The sequence below is a fragment of the Phaethon aethereus genome, assembly GCF_964289735.1.
Source record: "Phaethon aethereus genome assembly, chromosome: 20".
Classification (NCBI taxonomy): Eukaryota; Metazoa; Chordata; class Aves; order Phaethontiformes; family Phaethontidae; genus Phaethon; species Phaethon aethereus.
The window spans coordinates 7,961,743-7,982,686 of record NC_138596.1 but is presented as its reverse complement, the minus strand read 5'-3'; the positions used below and the strand labels follow the sequence as shown (position 1 = coordinate 7,982,686).

Genomic DNA, 20,944 nt, shown 5'->3' with positions numbered 1-20,944 from the left:
GTTCGTGGTATCAGACTGATACAGTTCCCCTGGACTGGCAGCAGTGGAGAGGTGATGCTCGCAGCTGCAAGGGAAGGAGGGTTATGCAGCAGTAGCAGGCAAATCTACCGGGGAGGAACAACAGGATTGTTGCCTTGGCACAGGCCTAGTACAGAGTTGTGGGAGCTGGATGTCTGTTTTCACTCAGCCCTGGTCAGATGAGGGGTTGAAGAGTATCAAGTTACTGCCTTAGATCTGGCACTCTTAGATTTGGATGCTGGTTCCTGTCTGAGTAGCTTTTGAGAACTGTGGCCCTTTCTTGGGAGAGGTCCACATCCATGGATGCTTGGCTTTGCACTTTGCCGTCAACTTTCCATCAAAAATTCTCTTGTTTCCTTGTCTACATTTCCTTTCTCTGCCTCGGTACTTTAAAGAGAGAGACAGCCTCTTTTCTCCTCCCAGTAACAGCTTGCTCCCAGGAACATTTGCTTTCCATTTCCTGAACTGCATCCTACAGTCTGATCCTGGGAAAGCTTGAGCACACACAAAATTCCGTTTTGGTCTAAGGAAGTTTCTTCTGCCATGCCTTTGGTGCAAGGGCCTTGTCTTATTCTAGAGGAAGCACATGATGGCAGTTACTGTTAAGTGTGACTTGTTGACAGTGAGAAAACTTCACGTAGGCATCAATAGTGAGAAGTTTGTTTAGTTGGCTTTGTTCACAGCTTCTGAATTTGGTCTGTTCTCTGGAGCTTGGGGGTAAATGTAGATCTCCTGCCCCATGAGTGCCAAGAGCAGGCCAGGTGTTTTGGGGAACTACACAGGGGAACTTGCAACACCAGTCACAAACTGTTTGCTTAGAGTCTGAGGGGAGTTATTCCAAATAACTCCAGTAGAAACAAGCAATGGTATCTGGCCTGTGGAATCTGAGGGGCGGGAGGGGGAGGCAAAAAAAAAGCAAGGAAAAAAGGTACATGATAGATGTTAGAAAACACAAAATTAAAACTGATTTGCTCTCCTCACCACACAGCGCTCACTGGCTGCTTTGACTTTAACATCTTTATCTATATTTTTTTTCTCTAGTAATATTGAGAGGATTACCTTTGTTGGCCCCTGGGTGGTTACTGTGTGATTTTACTGTTATTAAATCTATTGTAAACTGCTTCATTATTCCTGACTCAAATTCTCTCTTTCCTCTAATCCTCCCACCGCCCTTGTAGAAATCCTGTGGCATGGACCCTCAGGAAGTCCGGGAGCGGGCCACAGTCTTGCAGACAAAATTTGAAAATTACGTTCACTCCAGCGAGGGAACTGTCCGATGGGCAAAGAAAGGTCAGTGTGTTTCTTTTCAGTTTATTCCAGAAGGGCTCCTATAAGCTGCCAAGGTTTTCTTCTGGGGGGATGCTTCAGGGAAAAGGCCTGGAAGAAACATTTTGGGGCCGTTGGGCTCTGTAGAGGGTTGAGATGAGCCCAGAAGGCTTTGTGATGATATTAAATGTTAATTTCTTCCATTCCCATATTACGTGCAAATGAGGTTTAATCTTGGCTTTCGATAGGATTCACATCCAAGAGGCTCTGACCCAGTCGCATGAGCGAATAGATTATGGGTGTTATGCTGGGAAGGTCATGGGTGACCTGCTTAACCACATCCTGGTGCAATACCCATTAGATGCTTTCAGTTTACACCAGGGATGAATTTGAAGCCTGTGAGACAGGATGCCTTGGGAGCAACCCATTACAGGCAAGGATCTCAGACTGGAGGCTGCTGTGTGGGGTGGGAGAAAAATGAGAGAGGGCAACTACTCAAAAAGGCAGGAAGAAGAAAAACTGGGATGGATTTAATAAAAATTGTAGCTAGGTGCAAATGTGTGATTTGATCTCCCATCTTTGCCAAGCAGGATGCACAGCAGTTGTCACTAAGCAGTACAAGAAACTCTTCCCATCTGCTTCTCAGTTTGGAAAATCCAGCAGAAGGTGGATTTTGGCGAACGATGAAATAACTTGCCAGGGTTGTGGTAGAAAAATAAACACTAAGCAGTCTCCTGAGAGGAGCCAAAAAGGTGGTGCAATGTAGGCACCCCTCTTCTATGTACTGTTCTGTTGCCCAGTAAGACTGATCTGGGTGCACCTCAAAACTGAATAACTGTTGTAAAGGGAATACGGGAAGTGGGGCCCCAAAGGTCCTTGACAATTACTTGGAATTTGATCGTTAAATATTGAGACAAGTCCACAAAATGCGAACTCTTTATGCAAGAGACTAAACCACTCTTGCTCACAATATATAGGACTAGAGCCTTTCCCCTTTTTGAGTCTACTCTTCCCACATGTCTCCCTTCCTGTTTGTCGTCTTTTTCACATCATTTGTCACTTTGATCTGAGTCAAATCGTGCTGTCTAAGCTTGCATAGAAGCCCTGTTGATTTCAGTTCTGCAGTGGTTCCTGTTAGGTTTGGATGAGAATGGTTCTGATGAGATTAATTTTAGTTGTCTACATCATTTCTGTTTACCATTACATATGCCTGCTATTTGCGCATGCGTACAAGCGTACCATATGTGCTGAACTCCATAAATCACATAATAAGGAGTCCGAAACCAAATGGGAAAATTGACCATTGAGCTGTATGATGTCATCATAGAAACTGGGTAAGGGAAGGCTATTCTCAAGATAGAAATTAATTGCAGCGCTAAAATAGTTTGGATTCATGAGAAGTGGTTGTTCAAGAGGCCAAAGGTGATGTTTTTTCCTGAATCTTGTACTAACTTGTTAGGTGATGACATAGCAGAATGACTAGAGCTCCTACTATAACTCCCTGCTTACCCCAAATTATTCTGCATGCTTTTAATGATGCACGGCTGTATTGATGGGCCAGGTATTTGAACAGCTACTCTTTCACTCTTTGCTCTACCCCCTGCCACTGCATGCCACTGTACTGATTCTCACCCCCACTCCAACAGTTGCAGTGCTAGGGTTTTTTTCCTCAAGGTTTCGAATACAGGGAAGGTGTTAGAGGCTTGCTGCACCAACGCCTTGCTTGCACCCATTTTCAAGTGTGTTGTGCCACTTGGCTGGTGTAATTACTTTTATAGCTGCACTTTTAAGTCCACAGTCTCAAAGCATGTGACTAATATGATCAAATCCTTGATTCTGCATGGATGAGCTTCCTCTTGCTCTCCTGGGATTCCTTATACCCCATGCAAACTTCTAACCTGAAGTGACTGTGACAGGGAGAACAACTGAATGGCTCTGGTCACCCTTAGAAAACCTCTGTGGCTTCTCTCCACACAGAGTATGTCACTGTGTGCACACACACCCCATGCACACTTGTTGCTGACCTCAGCACTAATAACTCTTTTAACCACAGACGAGAAGTACAGAAAATATATCAAGAAATGCTGAAATGTTGTGCATCCCATTTATCTTGTGCAGGAGCACTCCACCTCTTTTTCTTACTCTGCCATCTACATATGCAAATTTTCCGCTGCTGAGTGGCTTCCATAAGCCCCTTCTTCCTCCCCTCTGCGCCAGGCATCATGAATAATTAACATGGCAGCTGGCTTTTGCTTTCATGGCAGACAATCAATTGGAAACTGTGCCAGAAATGCATTTGTTTCTCTCTCTTTTTCTCTTTTTCCCCATTTTCTGACCTAGTCAATGTTAATAAGCAGTGTTTTGACTGCAGCCTGCTTTCAAAAGGCGAGTGGCTCCCTGCCCACTCACCCCTTCTGCCTCTCAGTCCCATGTTTTCCAAACTCAAATCAAATGGTTCAGTGAAGGTGCTGCCCTTCAAACTTGATTGACTGATCAGCGGTGGGGTGGGTGGGCAGACGGGTATAGCTGGGCCCTGCTACTTCTCATGAAGTGTGCAGCCTCTCTTAGGAAATGGAGGACTCTCGTCCGAAGGGTTGCATAGTGACAAGCACTCTGTTTTGGAGCTGTGGGGACAGGTAGAGCTCAGGACACTCTGATCCCTGATGCCACAGGGCTTGCAGAAAGGGTAAGGATGCAAGCCCTGCTTTTCTCCTCCATATTACCCCGTTTTGTAGCCAATAGTTGAACATTTTGCCTCATCCTTTCTGTCCTCAACATCTGTGTGTGGCAAGGGACAGCAGAGTTACAGGATTCCCACTGTTGTGGCACAATGCTTGAATCCATGGTGGGTTTGGTGCATTCTTCCTTCCCGCTCCCACGTGCTCTGGACACTGGCAAGATGCCTCCACAGGTTTATCCAGCCGTGCAGCTGAGGCTGCGCTCTGGGGCCAGCGCTGGGAACTGGCTGCCAGCTGAGAACATGGTGAACAGGTTATGTCACCTGTCTCACTTTCATATCTCATTACCCTCTTGTCCCCTGTTTAAAAACAAAGGAAAACAAAAAACTAAAAAACGTGCAAACCAACCCATCTAACCTCCATCACATGTAGGGTGCTCTTTTTTTTTTTCCTTCTTTGACTTTCTGCAATACATTTCCTATAGAAAAGTGGGGGTGCACAGGTGCAAAGGACCATTCTAAATCCGCTTTCTTACATGAGTGCAAATCCGAATCCACCCCCCAGGCCAGTATACATTACCTTAGACCCATGTTGGTGTGACAAAAACTGTAACAGCTCAAGCTGTTTGCACCTGTGGCATTCAGATGAGATAACCTTTATGTGAATTATGGCCTGACCACTGCTGCTACCATTCTTTTTGAGTTGTTTTCATAAGACTCTCTTTGATCACAAAATTATAAAAGATTTTCAACTTAAAAAAAATAAAAAGCTTTTAATATCTGGCCACAATTGCACATAAAAGCTGGAAAACATGACTCTGGCAGCACTGAGAGGTCCGAAGACCCAATAGTAAATACCTAAAAAAAAAAAAAAATTCTCACCCATGAAGGTCTTCATTTAAATCTCATGGGTGCTGTAATGAACGTTAGCAGCTCTGAGCTCCTCAGAGGTAAGACAGTTGCATGAGCTGAGATTTCGACCTACTGGTACGGTAGGGCTGTTAATTCAGCTTTAGATTAGTGTCTTGCAGTTCTCCCTGGTTTTGCATACTCTGACTCAGGACTGGATCTGGCAGTTGTCTGTCAGGACTTTGGGAAGAGGGGGGCCTTTGACACCTTGATTCTCTAACTCTGATGTGGGGAGTTAGTACCAGTGGCCTTTCTTATCTGAAGAACTGTGGGAGGTGAGCTCAGCTTTCATAATAACAGGATCTTTAGTATCAACTATTTCAAATGCTGCGAGGAGGACAGCTATATTAGCTCCAGCGGGACCAAATTTGGAGCAGGAGCAAGTTCGTATTGTTCCTTTTGAAGAGTTACACCTCCTCATAGCAGGTGAATTTGACCAATAACTTTATGAAAAAAAGCAGCGGAATAGAGTTTTTGAGAGCATTTGAGCTGGTTTATAAGCCCTCAGAGGGATGGCCTTCAGATGAGACACCAAGATGGGGTATTTGGAATTCTCTTTTTGGGAAAACACAGGTCTCTTGATGCTCAGATGCCTCTAAAAGAGTAGCGTTGCGAAATTGGGAAGAAAGTGCAAAAAACTCAATCTTTTCTTCTCATCGATTGGGAAAAGGAGTTCACTTTACTCAGTAAACAGAGCTTTGATGGATTCCCTGGGTCCTTCCAGGAGCTGATCTGCTAAAATGACATTTTTATTACTGTTCATAAACTCCAATCTCTGGCTGCTGCCAAGAGATTAGACATAAGCTGTGGGCAAACTTGCTGGTCTGGTGGCTCAACAGGCAAGGGCAGGAGAGGTTAGAGTTTAGAGCTTGCTGCTGTCAAGGGCTGAAGGGGAGAGAAAGATGTAGGTGATGGTTGGAGTCAGGACTGGGGCAGCACAGGAGGTTTAGCAAGCAGAGGAGCAGCAGGGGATTGAAGGGAGGCATTTTCTGAGCTGTAGAGTTTCCTTACTAAAACTCCCCCTATTCCCCAAAGCAGAGAGGACAGCCTGGGTATAGTTAACGTTCCGGGTACGTAGAGGAGCCGTGGCAGTGTTCATATTAGTGGATGATTGTCTTTAGAGCAATGAGCCCTGAGGGAAGGGCATTACAGGAATATGAAGATGTGAAGGGAAATTTGCATGCAATTCTATTATTTTTCCCTTTTGAGAAGGTGAGCTCTGTTCTCAGTGTGATGATGAGTCAGGAAATCCATCTGGCTCTCTGATATTTATAAGGGACTAGCTAGTAACTGGTGAAAAATGCATGGACTACTGGGATTGTAATATCAGAGGAGTCTTCCTATACCACCTCCATGCTTCACTTTCCCTCTCTTCATCCCTGTATCTCTATTCCCCCTCTCCCTCTGTTTGCTACCCTTTGATGTCAATGACTCTTCTTGTGAGATGTGCTACAGACATCACCCTTTCTGGCAGATAGGGCATCCTTGCAAGAGGCAAACCTAATGCAACTTAATGTAGCTTTGTTTCAGTCCCTAACACTTCTCCACCACCTACCTTCTGTTTTTGGGATTTTACTAGTACTATACAACCTGCACAGATTTTTAACATACCAACCTTTTCTACCAGCTGCTGACCAGAAGGTGTCCCAAAGGACAAGACCAATGTCCTTTCAGCTGGAACAGCTGAATCTTTTAAGTGTGTGTATATATATATATTTTAAAAAAAGCAGTAGCAAACAGAATTCACTTTTTTTCCCCCCCCCCCACCCCCCCTCCAGCACTCCAGTCTTTCCTTTGTGCCTATACCACCTATCCCAGGAACCTCAAGCACATCTTCCACATCAAATCTCTCCACCTGGGTCATGTGGCCAAGAGCTTTGGCCTGAGAGATGCCCCCCAGAATCTGACGGCTCTTCCAACTGCTGGCTCAAAGAAGAAAACCAAACCAAGACCAAAAAGGTAGGCAAACTTGTTATTCCTTATGTCAAGAACATCACGTGACAAGCTATGGGGTGCTTTCCTCCTCAAGGTGCTCTTCCTTCATAGAAACATAGAATGGGTTGGGCTGGAACGGACCTTCAAAGGTCATCTTGTCCAACCCTGCTGCTGTGGGCAGGCCCCATGTGATTGTTCCTGGGAGGCTAAATCATGTTGAGCCTTTGGCTTAGGTTGCGTTGCTCTCTGAGCTGTTGTTTCATTCCCCTTTTTCTAATGGCTTTAGAGACCCTAAAAATTGCACTTATTAAACCAACTTGGTTGAACATTTGAGTGGCAATCCAGTTTGAAACAAAAACCAAAAAACCAAGCAAGCAGTTCACTTTGTAGTTTGACTTCTGATTACTATGCTCTTACTTGAAGGAAGCTGCTAAGTGTGGAGGTGCACCTACATAGACTAGCCTGGGTTTTGTTGCAGCTTTTCCTTTTTCTGCACACTTGAAAAACACCATCTTCTATGAGTCTTATGAGCAGAAACAGCCTAATCGTTATTTATTTATACTTCACTCCAGAGCTACCTTGAAGGATAAGGAAAGGTACAGGCAGTGTTCCAGAGCAAAGCATGAGACTTCCCATATATTGGAGTGGTTCTCTTTCTTGCGCAGATCTTGGTTGCTAGAGCTCCAGCAGCAGTCCTGTTTTCATGGCCAAGCACCTCTATAGTAGAAGCTGATGGATTTTTTCCATTCACATCCCCACTTCCAGTCGCATGATCCTACAGAGAGCTATGATCCCTGGCTCAGGATCGATTGCAGTAGCAACATTTTGTCCTCATCCTTGTATAGAGAAAAGCTCTCACAGATAAAGCTGTGCTCATAAGTGCTTGCTCTTGGTGTAGGGCATGGGATGATAAAAGCATCAAGGAAATAGCAGAGAAATTAATATTTTTCACTTCTCAAATTTGAAGCTGACTGTCCTGCTCATTATGAGCAAGGCTGTGTGAATGCTAGTTTGTCTCACAAAGTAGTCTCTCTCCTTTCTTGTACCTATTCCAACTGCTGCACAGAAATAACCTTCCCACCTTGTCTTTTTTGACCACATCACCCTCACTTTGCTTTTATAACTGCACTGGGGGCAAAGTATGTGCTTACTGTCTTTAAAGACCTTCTGTGACCTCATCTAGCCTTTTTTATCACCTTTTCTACACTAGACAGGCAGTCTGTTTTAGGCTTTCTCCTGCAGTTCTGCCAGCAGTTTCCTGGCTGTCAGTTTTGCCATGGGACAAATTGTGTCCATCCTCTCTGAGTGGTCAGCTGCAGCTTGGACTACTTATTCTTCTCCCTAAGAAGACATTAGCTTAGTACCTGAAGGAAAGGGAGGACTGCAGTGTATTTTTTTAGTTATTAATTATAGGATCAACTGTAGTTATGTAAGTACAAGCCCAAATCAAAAGGCAGATCTGCTGGTAGAAATGATCCTTCTACAGACTTGTGCTCTGCGGCCTGTAGATTTAAGTAGTTCTGGCAAACGTATTTCTGCAAAATCATGTGGGATCTCTCCCAGGAGTAGTACGTAGCAAACCTAGAGTTACAGCTCTGTCCACTCAGTGTGCAGACAGGGCTGTTCCTGGGTACTCCTTCCTGTGTAAGGACTTTGAGATTCTCTGATGCTTCTGGAGGAGCAGAGCCCTGAATCCTCTTCTGTGTTTGAAATGGAGCTGAAGGTGCTCAGTACATCTGATCCTAGCTACTTTTGAGTTGGTTCCACAGGATAGATAATCCTCCCTTTTGAGATTACAATGTTAAGGGCTCGCTGTCTTCCCTAGCAAAATAGCAGGATACAAACCTCTGTCTTGCCAGTAGAATCACTGCAATAATTCAAAGGAGGAAAATCCTTTTTTCTTTTATCAGTATCAGTTGTGACTCTTCCCATTTAATTGTTGCTGCAAACTCCATTAGCAAATGTTAGCTGTGCAATTAGAGCACTAATCCACATAATTGTTCATGGGCTGGTGACATCTCTTGCACAGGTACACATCTTTTGGGGGGGTGGGGAATGCAAGGGGAAGGGATTTTAAAATAAAAAGTTGGAGATCACATTGTCCTGCTTTGAGAAGCCACCAGGGACAGGCCACTGATCTGCCTCCTGCTTCAGCTGACCCTCACCAGCAGATGGGCAACAGGATGGGAATGCCCCTGTGAGCGGGGGATTTAACGGAGCTTTATTTCAGGAAGAATAGCCTGATTAGCTGATAAAGAGCATGTAAGATGGTATGGGGTGGGCTTTGATGTCTTGCTGGCCCAGCAGGGTGTCAAGCTATGACTGACAGTAGCGTGTCACAGGATTACTTGGCCTGCAACAATGCCTCTCTCTGTTCCTATGATGTTGCTACTCTGTTAGAGCTACTTTTTCCCTTGTTACGAACCTCTTTTAGATGGCGTTCCTCCTCCCCAAGTCTTCATCCTATTATAGTACAGACAAGTCAAGATACAGTAGGTAGTTTATGGACAGGACGTGTGGGGTTGGGGGATGTGGAGGTGTTGGAACAAATGGTCTGAAAGTGGTTTGAAAGCTCATTTGCACGTAGATCATATAATTGCAGCTCGGGGAAAGTGGGCAGACTTTGCACAGGTTCGTCACGGCTCAAGCTCCAGATTTCAAATCCAGGAGCATCTGGAAAGTTAAGACCCTGCTGAAATAGCCAAAGTTGTGACGTGCAACAATTGTTGCCTGTGAAACTTGTTTCTAATCAACTTTCTCTGTGTGTGCTTAAAAAAAAAAACAAAGGGAGAAGATATATTAGTATTTATAGCATCATTTAGAGAAAGTGAATATAGATTCAAATTCAATCTCCACTAGCATAAATTCAAGATACTGCTGTTAACTTACAGAGAATTGCTTTTGATTTCATGCTGACAAAGCAGAATTTAGCCTGCCATTTAGAAGAGAAATGGTTTTTAATTGTAAAATGCAAGGCGTGAAATTATACAGCATAGTCACAGAGCAATCTTTTTAATTCTATTTCTCACGTGATACCATGAGTGTTGGTTGTCGTATTACACATTGTCTCCAAACATCCGATACTTGTTTTTAATCAGCCTGCTCACGAAAGCCTAGTCTCTCAGCACCTGCCCAGAGAATAAAGAGCAGGAGTCCAGGCTGAAAGTGGGGTAAAGGCAATCATTAAATGTTTCCTTAAGAGGACAAAGAAAACTTTTCATTTCTTTTGAAGTCTCCTTTTATGCTTAGCACATCCTTGGAGAGCCTGTTTCAGGAAGGTGAGACAGGACGACAGAACAGCCAGGTGTGTGATGGTTCAGTGCTGAAACGTGGAAGCAGCACTCTTCGTCTGAACACACATGTAAAACTTGCATGTGTTTTTTAAACTTCTTTGTGCAAACCAGCTGTCCCCTTAGCTGTAGTGGTTCTTGCAAAACCCAATCTGAAGATGGAAAAATAATTGCTCATGATTTTTGAAAGTTAAAATGCTGTATTCAAGTAAGAGATGAGCACATGAACCAGATACTGTATATTAAGTTACAGTACATCAGCTTAGGAAGTGTCTGGGCTCGTGCTTTTACTGAAAGGTAGATGCAAGGAAGCTGATCCCACTTCCATTGAGGGATTAACTGTCTTTCGTTCACTGCAGAGAAGCAGCATGCACAGGAAGTAGCTGACATGCCAGATAGACACAGCTTTTGACTTGTTTCACAGTGCAGATGCCAAAGACCTATTGCCATTCCACCAAGCATCCCTCTGCTACTCAGTCTTTTGCATTTTGGATCAGTGGGGTTTTATGGGATTCTGTGGCAACTGATGGTCTGTTTTCTCCTTTTGAACTCTGGAAGACTGGTGTATGTCCGCAAAGGGTTTCACTGTAATGAGGAATTGCAGCTTAATTTGCCTTGTTTGTGAATTCAAGCCTTTACAAAGAAAGAGTCAAATCTTTAAGTTTGATAGATTCTGTGGAACTACTTGCTACAGGACATCTCTGATGCCAGAAATGCTTAGAAAGATTGAGTTTAGATAGGAGTATCAAGTACATTCATAGTTGCTACAGCATGTGCAAAAATTGAGTATAAAAATTAAGGTGAAAATCCCCTTATGCTTCAGAGTTCTAAGTCCAACCCTTAACTAAAAACGGATCAAGAAAAGGTGTCCAGGGTGCTTCTCTTTGAGGGGTTTGGTTTACATCTTTATTATGCTGCCATTGCTCTGAATATGGGTATCATAATGCCCTTAAGTTTATAGCTGCAAAATTATTGTGCTAATTCATTCTTCAGCATTTAGTGGTCAGATGGAATTAGACTCCTGCTGGGAAATATACCTTGTAACCCTGTGTCCTTGTTTGTATGGCTAGGGCAGCAGTCTCCTTTGGGTGAAAGTTAGTAGCCTTTTACCTTCTCTCCTACCTCGTATCCTTGATTCCACTTTTGAATGTCTTGGCATTGACAATTTTGGAAAGACTAATGCTTCTATTGACAGGGCTTGTGAATCAAGGCTACAGCTGGGTCTCCCTGCCCACCAATTGTCTAATCATTAGAAGCAGTTTGCCTGCCAGTTTTTGCATGCCATTTACAGCTTTCCTGATACCACTTAATTAGTCAAAATGCAAGTTTGGAATTCTGCCCACTGGGAATTTCACTTGACTCGGGCAGCCTGCTCTAGAAAGCCAGAACGGAGCTCAGGTAAGAGCATGTGTTCATGGACTGGAGTGCAAATGGATCCAAAAATTAGATTAAGAGACATGACTGCTGTGAAAGGAAACATCACCATCACTCTTCATTAAGGCAGTTCAGGGACACAGATAAGTCCTGCTCACCACATCACGATGTTGTAAAAAAGTCCTGTTATGAGATTAGAGTTTTATAATTGTAAAATCCATCTGATTGTTATCTGCATGCAGCAATGCCCTTTATTGCTGTCCTGTTCCACCACAGCTGTAGCACAGAGCCTTTGCTCCATCTTTGAGTGAGCTAATAGGGCTTGCATGTGGAGCTGGAAAACATCTGTGCTGTTTGGTATGCACCAAAAAATTATCAGCACTCTCTGACTGAAACGTATTCTGTCCTTCAGGCTGGGAAAGAACCTGACAGAAGCAAGAATCCTGCAAGGTTCCCAGCCTCCCTGTGGTGCTTTCATCCTTTCTCCATAGGATGAAGAGCAAGGGATGGTAGTGGAATTGAAACTGTGGGTTTTGTCTCTTTATGTGTAGCTGAAATACAGTTGACTTCAGTAGGAGTAAGATGGGCTTTACTGTTCAGCGTGTCTCGGCGTGAAGACTGCTCTGCTCTGACTGTTCTGGAACAGCACTTGATGCTCAGTCTGACTGGGTAATAATATTCCTTGATCTTCTCGAGCTAGTGTTTGCATCAGCTGATAACAGAGTACCTAGGCCATCTGTTGACTTGTCGAAAGCAGTGTAGGATTGCTGATTAATTTCTTGCCCCCACTCCACAAAAAGCAAGAACAACAACAGAAAAACCAACCCAAATGGGGTTGCGTTGGCTGCAGATGGTTCATCCAACACTGTAAGCAGAAAAAGCAGGTGTTGCAGCAGCCTTGGCCCAGAGGTAACCCAGCTCTGTTGCTGGCACAATCTCAAAGAGCTGTTGGAGATGCTGTCAGGCAGATTGATAGTGTGATCCATGTTGAAATGTGTTCTGATAAATGAAACTGCCTACTCCTGTCTCCTCCAAAGACACACCATGAGTTCTGGGACTGTGCGTCAGAACTTTTTACTCCTTCCTCAGCTGGAGCAATTTGAGAGCCTTGGGTTGCTGCAGATGCTGCACGTTGGTTAAAGGTCGCTACACTTGCTGCACTGCATTGCACCAGCATTTCACACAGCTCAAGACAAAGGAACAGACAGCAATGCCAACCAAGCTGAAGGAGACATCCCTTCAACAACAAGCTAAACAAGCTTGCTCACCATTTAGGTAAAAAGACTAGCAGAAGCATCTTCTGAGCCATCAAGCAATATTCAAGAAACCATGCATGTATATGTACCGCTACTCAGGCATGTAGGAGTTTTTGTCTTGCAGATCAGCTTGTGATTCAATGCTCTAATGAAGCAGATCTGTCAATGAAACGTGTTAGGATTTTGACATGAAAATGAGAAATGGTGTCAGATAGTCATTCCTTTTCTTACTCTTGTCACTTGGTCCTTTCACACCTGAATGTTTGAGAGTCTCCACATCCAGGATCATGGTTTGCATATTGTAACAAATTCAGTCTGACAAAATCAGCTGGTGAAACTTGATTGTTCTTATGATCTTATCAGTAATGCTTGTTTGATGAATGGGATGTCATGTAGAAACAGAACAGTTTGTGTATGCTTTCCTTTCTCTTCTGTCTGTGCCTTGGTGCTGTCCACAGGATGTCAACTATGTTGAACATCCTCAAAACTTAGTTCGGTATATGTCTTTTTTTTTTTTTTTTTTTTTGCCATAGTATAGTCTCTTTACCACCTTGTTGCTAGTGATTGTGGAATTCAGCAGATGGTGTCTTCAGAGCTTGCAAAGCCATCGATCACCCAAGGTGTATGGAAGTCACAAATTGGGTGTGTTGCATGGAAGATAGGTGGGACTTCTGTGGTGAGTTAGTATTGTGTGGCAGAGCAGAAGACAGAGCTGGAAACTACAGGGAGGATTTCAGGCTAATCACCTGTGCTGCATTCACCTGTTTGGGTTTTTGGGTTTTTTTCATGATGTGAAAAAAGATTTGCCTTTCATCTTTTCTGATACTCTTAGGAAAGCAAAGCAAAGAGTTGAGAGCTAAGGGGACAGAAAGGGACACCAGTACAAATCATTCAATTCTCTGAGGTGGAGGGTTGGGCAGCAGCAGCACCCCTGCGGACCACTGTGGCTCCTGAGTGGGAGGGGGAAGGGGACCAGCATGCTGGAAGTGGCTCTGCAGGCAGAGGTGGAAGAAACTGAAGCAGAGGAAAGAAGGATTTTGTTCTTTTTCCTTCGCTGGACGCTGTCTGTCTTGTTTCTTCCAGATGCTCCTCTCCTGCGTTTTTATCATTCACTGATGTATTTAGCAAGATTCACAAGTTTCTCGTGGTTTAAAGAGTGAATAAAATAATCCCAGATTTCTGGAGAAGGACAGAGCTTTTTTTGTCTTTAAAAGTTTGTCTCTGGTCTGATCTTTCCCAGACTTTCAGGATATAACAAAATCATCTGAGGACAGTTCCTCTGTTTCCTTATTGTCTCTCTGCTGGGGCTCTTGGTGCCAGCTTTTGTGAGGCTGCAACTTACTTACAGATGTGCACAGGCAGACGTAAACCTGGGTCTTTTATTCCTTCCTCTGGCTCCATGAGGAGGAGGGGAGCCTTCCCAGACTGTGCCAAGCAATTACTAGGCTCTTTGCCTTCCCTTCCTCACTGTGCAAAGCACCTTTCTCTCCCCTTGATAATGAGGTGATTAGATAGATCTTGGGGTGGTAAGTTTTTTGCCCTATACCTGGAACATAAAGCCCAAAGCAGTGGTTGGGTCTAGAGTTAAGCCTTGCAATGAAGGGATGATGTGTCCCCCACTTGAAGTTAGAAGGTGGTGCTAACTTGTCTCTGCTGGCTCTTCTGACTACTTACCAATTCCTGTCCATCTTTTATGGGAGCCCTGATAACCCCATATCTGGCATAAAAGAGGAGTAGTCCAGTGGTGCTTCTGCCTTGGCATCCAATATGTCACAGCACTCAACACCCAGTGTGCTGGACAGTAACACAGAGAAGTCACATAGCTTGTGTTCAGGGACAGGTTCTTCTTAACTTGCATGTTTGGGCTGTTTCATTTTCTGAGTTATGACTTCTCTATTCCTGTCTCATTTTCCCCCAGCTAATAAAAGTGGCTATTTTCTCATCCGTTTGAACATTCCTTTCTCCTTTAAGACCTGCTGAAATCTTGGCACTGTAGCACACTGGGATGGGTCAGTCATTAACGAATCTTTTTTTTTCTGCAAGTTCCCCTTAGCTGCACTGTTTGTAGTTCCCGTATAAAGACTGATGGTGTGTTTGGAGGGAGGCTTTTAAAGGGCTGGGGATTTCTCTGCCCATTATCAACATCATGTGATCTCACCAGGGCTCAAATATAGCATGATACCTAGACATGAGATCACAGAAAGAGATGCTGACAATCCATGTGTTTATCCAGTGATGGGAACATGGATTCTGTCTGTGGTGCAGATGCATCTTACATCCACAGCCTTTCTGTGAGGCTTTTTGCCACAATATCACCACACACCTCTCATACATTAACATCACACCAGCAACAGGGAAAATGCAGTCATCCTGGGTTATGAGGTGGGAGAATGGACATGAAGGCCAAAGAGATTAAATACCTTGCCCAAGGATGCTCAGAGGGTGAGTATCAAGGTCTCGTTCTGTTCTCCTGGGCTTTGTCTCATAACTGCAGGGCGCCTTTCCACAACGATGTTTTCACCAGTTGAGCAGAGAGGGGAATTTACAGGTTTACAACAGAAATCAGAATCCAGCCAGGGATCCTGACCTGGTGCACTTTTCCTGGTGTGCTGTCACTGCAGACTGTTGCTGTTGCCTGTGGCTCTTCCATCTTGTGGTTAAACAGGGCTTTGACAGCTGCTTTTCTTTTCTCAGCGATCAGCATAGGTTCCACAGCACAGCTCCATTGATTTTTTTTTTTTTTTTTTTTTTTTGTGGCCCTGGTTAGAGGGAGAAACCTCCCTTTTTCCCTGCATCCTTGCTTTTCTGTGTACAGCTGATCACCATAGCAGGGGGTATTGATTTACTAATTGGGCAATGGTTTCACCTGATTGATAATAAAGTGTTGGACAACCTCCCTGCTGAGCTGAAACTCAGCTCGGCAGCTACCGGTGGATTTACTTGTCCTTTTGCAACAGATAGTTCCCTGTTGTTAAGTAAACTGGCCTGTTGCTTGGTAATCCTCGAATGACTGTAGTAAAGGCTTGGAGACACAATGAAAGTGTCAAACAGAAACTTTATCAAGTGATGGAGGGGACTGAACAGAGGATACAGCAGCAGGACAGAGCAGAGCTGGGCTGCTCGAAGGCACACCTTGGCCTTGCGCCGAGCCTGCACCCACAAGCATCGCTCCGTGCTGCTGTGGCTTGTGCATTCAGGAAGGCAGGTTGACACGGCACGTCTGCTGTGGAGGTACTGCAGGTACGGCTTCACCAACAGCACATTTGCTTCCCTAGCTGTATGGTCGCTTTCAGGCTGATTCTGTCTTTTTGCCTTAGTTTCTGTGGGTTCAAACTGGGTGGTGGCTGTACGTCTGACTTCTCCAGTACGTCCAGGCTCTAGCCCTCCTGCCAACCCAAAGCTTGGAAGTTTAATTAGTGTGAGAATGGAGACTACGCCAAAGGTAACAGAGTCTTCTCGCCTGTGTCTTCCAGGCTTTCCCTTCTAGGGAAAGCCGTCTTTCAGTGGTAATCACACTATCCTTCTTATCATTCTGATCCATCCTTTCAAACCTGCTCCAGCTATGAAACCTACACAGAGATGGAAAACAAGCTGTGGAAAAGGTGGCAAGCAAGGGTTTGCTTCCTTCTCCTGTGATCCCCAGCACGGTTCTGGACACCTGAAGGAACTATGAGAGGCAGTGCTATAAGGCTGCAACCTTTAGGACTGCTGAGGTCCGTGTATTGTCGTAAATGCACACTGGCATGGATGTGGAGCTTCTGTTCGATTCCCTCTTGTATTTAGAGGGTCAGATAGATTTCTGTTCCCTTCTCTGGAAAAATTTTGAGATCTGCTACTGGCCTTTATAATAAAGGGGAGAGTGGGATGTGCAGACACTAATAGCTGTGGATACCCCGTTGTACCCAGGACCATGGGAACATGGTAAGGAACGACGTGTCCTGCGCTGAAGAGATTGCAGTTTAAATAGATACATGAGGATGATAGCATCGATGAGGATGAGGTTTGCCCAAGGTCATAGAGCGGGACGGTGGCAGAACTTGTGGTGGAAAAATGCTGAGTGGGTTTTTATATTTATAGCTGGCAGTTCAGGGCTACAGGAAGATCCATGCTGGAGTTTAGTGGCTGGGCAGAATGCAGCTACCTTTGCAAAAACTGGTCTCTGGAGAGGGAGGCCATAAGGTGCATGTGATGTCTGCAGGACACTGCAAGAAAAGACTCTGTTGTGTTTAAACTCCTGACCTCTTTTTTTTTTTTTTTTGCTTATTTGTTTGTTTGGGGGTTTTGTGTATTTAAGCTCTGTTTATAACATGTTTCCATTGTTTAATGTCTTAAGGCTGTTGGGGATTACTATTATTATTATTATTATATTTTCAAACTGCTGTCTCACCTAATTCATCAGCCTTCAGCACACAACCTTCCCTCCTTTTCCCCGCCACCCCTGCAAGAGCATTTGTACAGAACAAAGGCTTGCTTTTAAAAACGGCATGATATTTTGCCACCTTTGTGAAAACCTGTCACAACAATATCTAATTTTGCATGAGACAGAATTTCAAATCAAGCCTTAAGAAAAGGAAGCTGTTCTTCTGCTAATGCGCAAATGTCACTTTCCGCAGCTGTAAAATAAGTAACCCACCTAGCAGCATTTCAGAGAGAAGGAAATCTAATTCCTCTTCTCTTCCCTCTGCCCAGGTCTGACCTTCTGAAGAAGACCCATGGCAAACATCGTCTGGCAGAGATCTTGCGATCTGAATATTCCAGTGGGATGGACCCTGGTGTATCCAAGGTCAAGAAGAAGAAAAAACAGAGAAAAGCTGGCAACCAGCAGATTCCAACATAAGCCGGGACCTTCCAGTCATTGGCTGTAGAACCTGCTTGAGTGCCTCAGCCGGGGGTCAGGGTGACCTGCCAAATCACCTAAGGAGTGTTTCAATTTATCAGGCAAATATGGGAAGGACGTTGGGGATCTTGGCCGCCTCCTCCTCATTCCATAGGTTCCAAATGGAATCAAATCCAGGTGTGTCCTGTTGCACTGCTGCAATTAAATGTGGCTTCCTGAAGACGCACTGTATTTCTAAGGAGTTTTTTGCAAGAAAAATAAAAAAGGTTAAATATGGTTTTCAGAGAAATGTGATGTCTATATTACATGAGTGAGACAAATGTATTCAAACAGGGGATTCTTTCCTCTTTAAAAGACCTGTAGGAACATTCCACAATCTGTTTGCTTGCTTATTTTTAACCAGATAAACAGTAGTGGCAGAGGAGGTGTTCCTAGAGCATGTTGAAGAGGAGAGGGGAGGCTGCCCTTTCGCCTGTCATTATACAGGGGGGCACTTCTGCTCCTGTCCCAGGTAATGCAGCCACATTGCTGCCACCTTCTCTCCTGTCCTTTGTGCTCTGGGGCAAGGTCTGCCCCGGGGCACCGATCGTTGTTCAGATGCTGCCATCTGTAAGGAGTCTCCCCAATTTCCGTGCAAGTGGTTTGTGGAGATTGGATTGTGGAGAGCTCTTCAGTGTAATGACGCATGGTCCCTTTGGGGCAGAGCTCACGGGCACAAAACTTCATGTCAGAACTCGTGAGTTTGGGAACAAATGTTGTCACTGTGGGAAGGAGCCAGCGTGGAATCCAGCAATCTCCAAACTTCTCCTTGCCTGCAGCGTATTGTCATACCCAATTATGTAACACGGGGTATGTGTGACGTTTCACCTCACCTTTGCAGACTCTTGCTAACACTTGCCAGTAGTAACCCTGGCTTTTGGGGTTCTCTACTTTGGCTAGGCCTTTTCTGAGTACGTCCCAAGCAAATGGATTTTGCTTCTTGCTTTTCCCATTTACCCTTTTTTTCTCATTCTTCCTTCTCATCAGAGAAGTGTGACTACTGAGAAAAGGGATGCAGCGTGGCCCCAAGCGTGCTGAGGCTGGCATTCATTCACCCTTGTCCAGCCTGTGAAATGGAACCCAAGCCCTAGTGAAGTCCATGACAAAACTCCCCTTTGAGGTGATGAGACTGGGGGCCGTGTGGGGGAGAGCGGGTGCTGCCTGCGGGAGACTGACAGACTCCCCCAGGACCTACAGGTGAGCACCCACCTCCCTCTTCCTTGTCTTCCTCGCTGTGCTGCTTCCAGCACCTCCTGTAACACAAGCACCAAGCAGTACACATTTGAAAATGGTGCAAAACGCCACCAAAACACAACTTCCCGCTGCCTGTATGTCTTCCTCAAGGAAGGAGATGAGGAAGAGCAGCCCAGCCATGACCCAAGCCGGGCATGTTGTTTAATGCAGAACCAGAAAGTGCTCAAATGCAATGGCAGTTTCAGGTGCCGGAATACTGAAAAAAATATAACCAGACAAAAATTATATCCACTTTGTGACTACAGAATTGAGGGCACCTACTTTGGGCTACAGTGAGTCATATTAAGGACTGTAGAAGGGAAGCAGTCAGCCCAAAAGTACTTAATTTCTGAAATAAATTTAACTTTTGAGAACCAAAATGATGTTTTTTCCCTCCCAGGCAATTGCCAAACATGCTGATTTTACTGCAATACTTTTTTGAACACTTAAGAAAGATGTTGAGAAGGCTCCAATATGAAATTAAACATGTTTTTGCAGAGCAAATGAAGGTATTAACATTTATTAGATTAAGATAAAATAACAACAAAGGCCACCTGATTTTGTTACGATTACTGTTTGGGAGAGCAATCAGGTTTAAGGCAAATGTCAGCTTAGACAGAAAAGAAACCCCTGAGGATGAAAATGACTCAGAGAGTGATGCAGAGTGTGAGTTTGGAAAGAACTGATCTTGTGCATGAGGGGAAAATACCTGACCTTCTCCTGGCTGACTGTCATGTATTAATTAATAGGGACTATTGGCAAATTCATAATACTGGGCATAAGGGCCAACAGCACATCAGTGAGAGATGCCAGGAAATCTCATTGTCGTCTGTATTAACTGGGCACGTAATGTTTACAAACAGTTATGATGAATAATGTGGTTTGGGTTTTTTTTTAAACCTAGAATGCCTTTTTCTTTCAGCTTCACCATCTTTTGGCAGATAGCTCTGGATTACTTGTGAGATTAGGGAAAGGGGGAAGGTTGCTAAACAAAGAGAAAGTGTTAAAAGAAAGGCACACACACCTGAAGCTAAGCTGAGTTTGCTCTTGATAAACTTGAAGGCCAATGTGCAAAATGTGTTTGAATTGTAGCTGGGTCAGCAGGAACCAAATTCTGCCCTTATTTATGCTTCGGCAGCTCTAGGTCAGCTCTGAGCTACATTTATCCTCCTGCATCACTCAATTCAGGAAGAACCTGGTAGGTGTGGAGTTAGTTTGTTCTTAACTCAAAGCATCTCTTCATCAAGGCGGGGCAGGGTGTGGTACTTGCCGTGGAGCAGAGCTCCATCAGCTGCTGTGGGAGCAGGGTGTTGCGGGTCTGCTGAGCACCCGAATGCTGGAGGAGCCTCTGGGGGTCACGGTGGGTTCCCTTGGCGCAGCCCTGGCACGGAGCAGGCAGGCGTCACCCTGAACTGCTCCTGAATTTGTCCCCTCTTGCTCTGAGGTTCGTGGCACATGTTACAAGGGTCTTGGCTGGGTGGGAGCTGCCTACACAGCTCGTAAGGGCGGGGAGAGTGGCTCTGGGCAGCGCTCAGTGAAACTGCAGCTTTGTTTGGCTGCACCGGCGTTGGCTTTGGTCAGGTTTGCTTTCTTTTCTTACCTGTGGTGAATGGTAGGGGCCTCGCCGCCCTGCAGCTTGAAGTTTCTACGTTTGGTCTGGATAATGGCGCTATGGAGCATTTATGTAAAGCTTCTTGTGAGTCAGACCTGGACCCAGTTTGGGTTTGCCTTCCTTGCTGCTCCTCTGCTCCCTGCTCTCACCCCTGGAGTCCTGCCTCTCCCAGGAGATGCTCCTGCACCTTTTCCCTGCTCTCTTCTGTCTCTGTGTCCTTTGCCAGTGACAGGAGCCCACATCCTTCTCTCCTCTGCAGCTGAAACATCTTGAGTTTATACTTCGAGGCTTTGGGATAGGAAAAAGCAAGGAGGTCACCTTGGTACAAGGGTCATGGTGGAACATCCACTTTCAGTGTCTAGGTCAAACACAAGAGACCTTAGCGCTGGTAGCCCACCACTGAGAAGCTCCCATAACTAAGCAGGATAGAAAGCAACAGAACATCCCTGTTTACAGCAATTTATTTTCTCCATAAGCCCGGGGAGGGGATGGGAGAAG

The 20,944-nt window shown here is 44.9% G+C and overlaps 1 protein-coding gene across 1 annotated transcript in view; it reads left to right on the top strand.

The window, feature by feature from the left end:
* Nucleotides 1–17,733, top strand: part of DDX31 (DEAD-box helicase 31) — a gene marked incomplete at its 5' end in the record, with an annotated part of 50,629 nt that extends 32,896 nt beyond the window's left edge. The window contains 3 exons of the mRNA XM_082008901.1: nucleotides 1,197–1,308; nucleotides 6,649–6,829; nucleotides 17,415–17,733. Of these exons, the coding sequence (XP_081865027.1) occupies nucleotides 1,197–1,308; nucleotides 6,649–6,829; nucleotides 17,415–17,562 (441 nt within the window). The 3' untranslated portion in view covers nucleotides 17,563–17,733. The remainder of the gene's footprint in view (nucleotides 1–1,196; nucleotides 1,309–6,648; nucleotides 6,830–17,414) is intronic.
* Nucleotides 17,734–20,944: the final 3,211 nt, after the last annotated feature.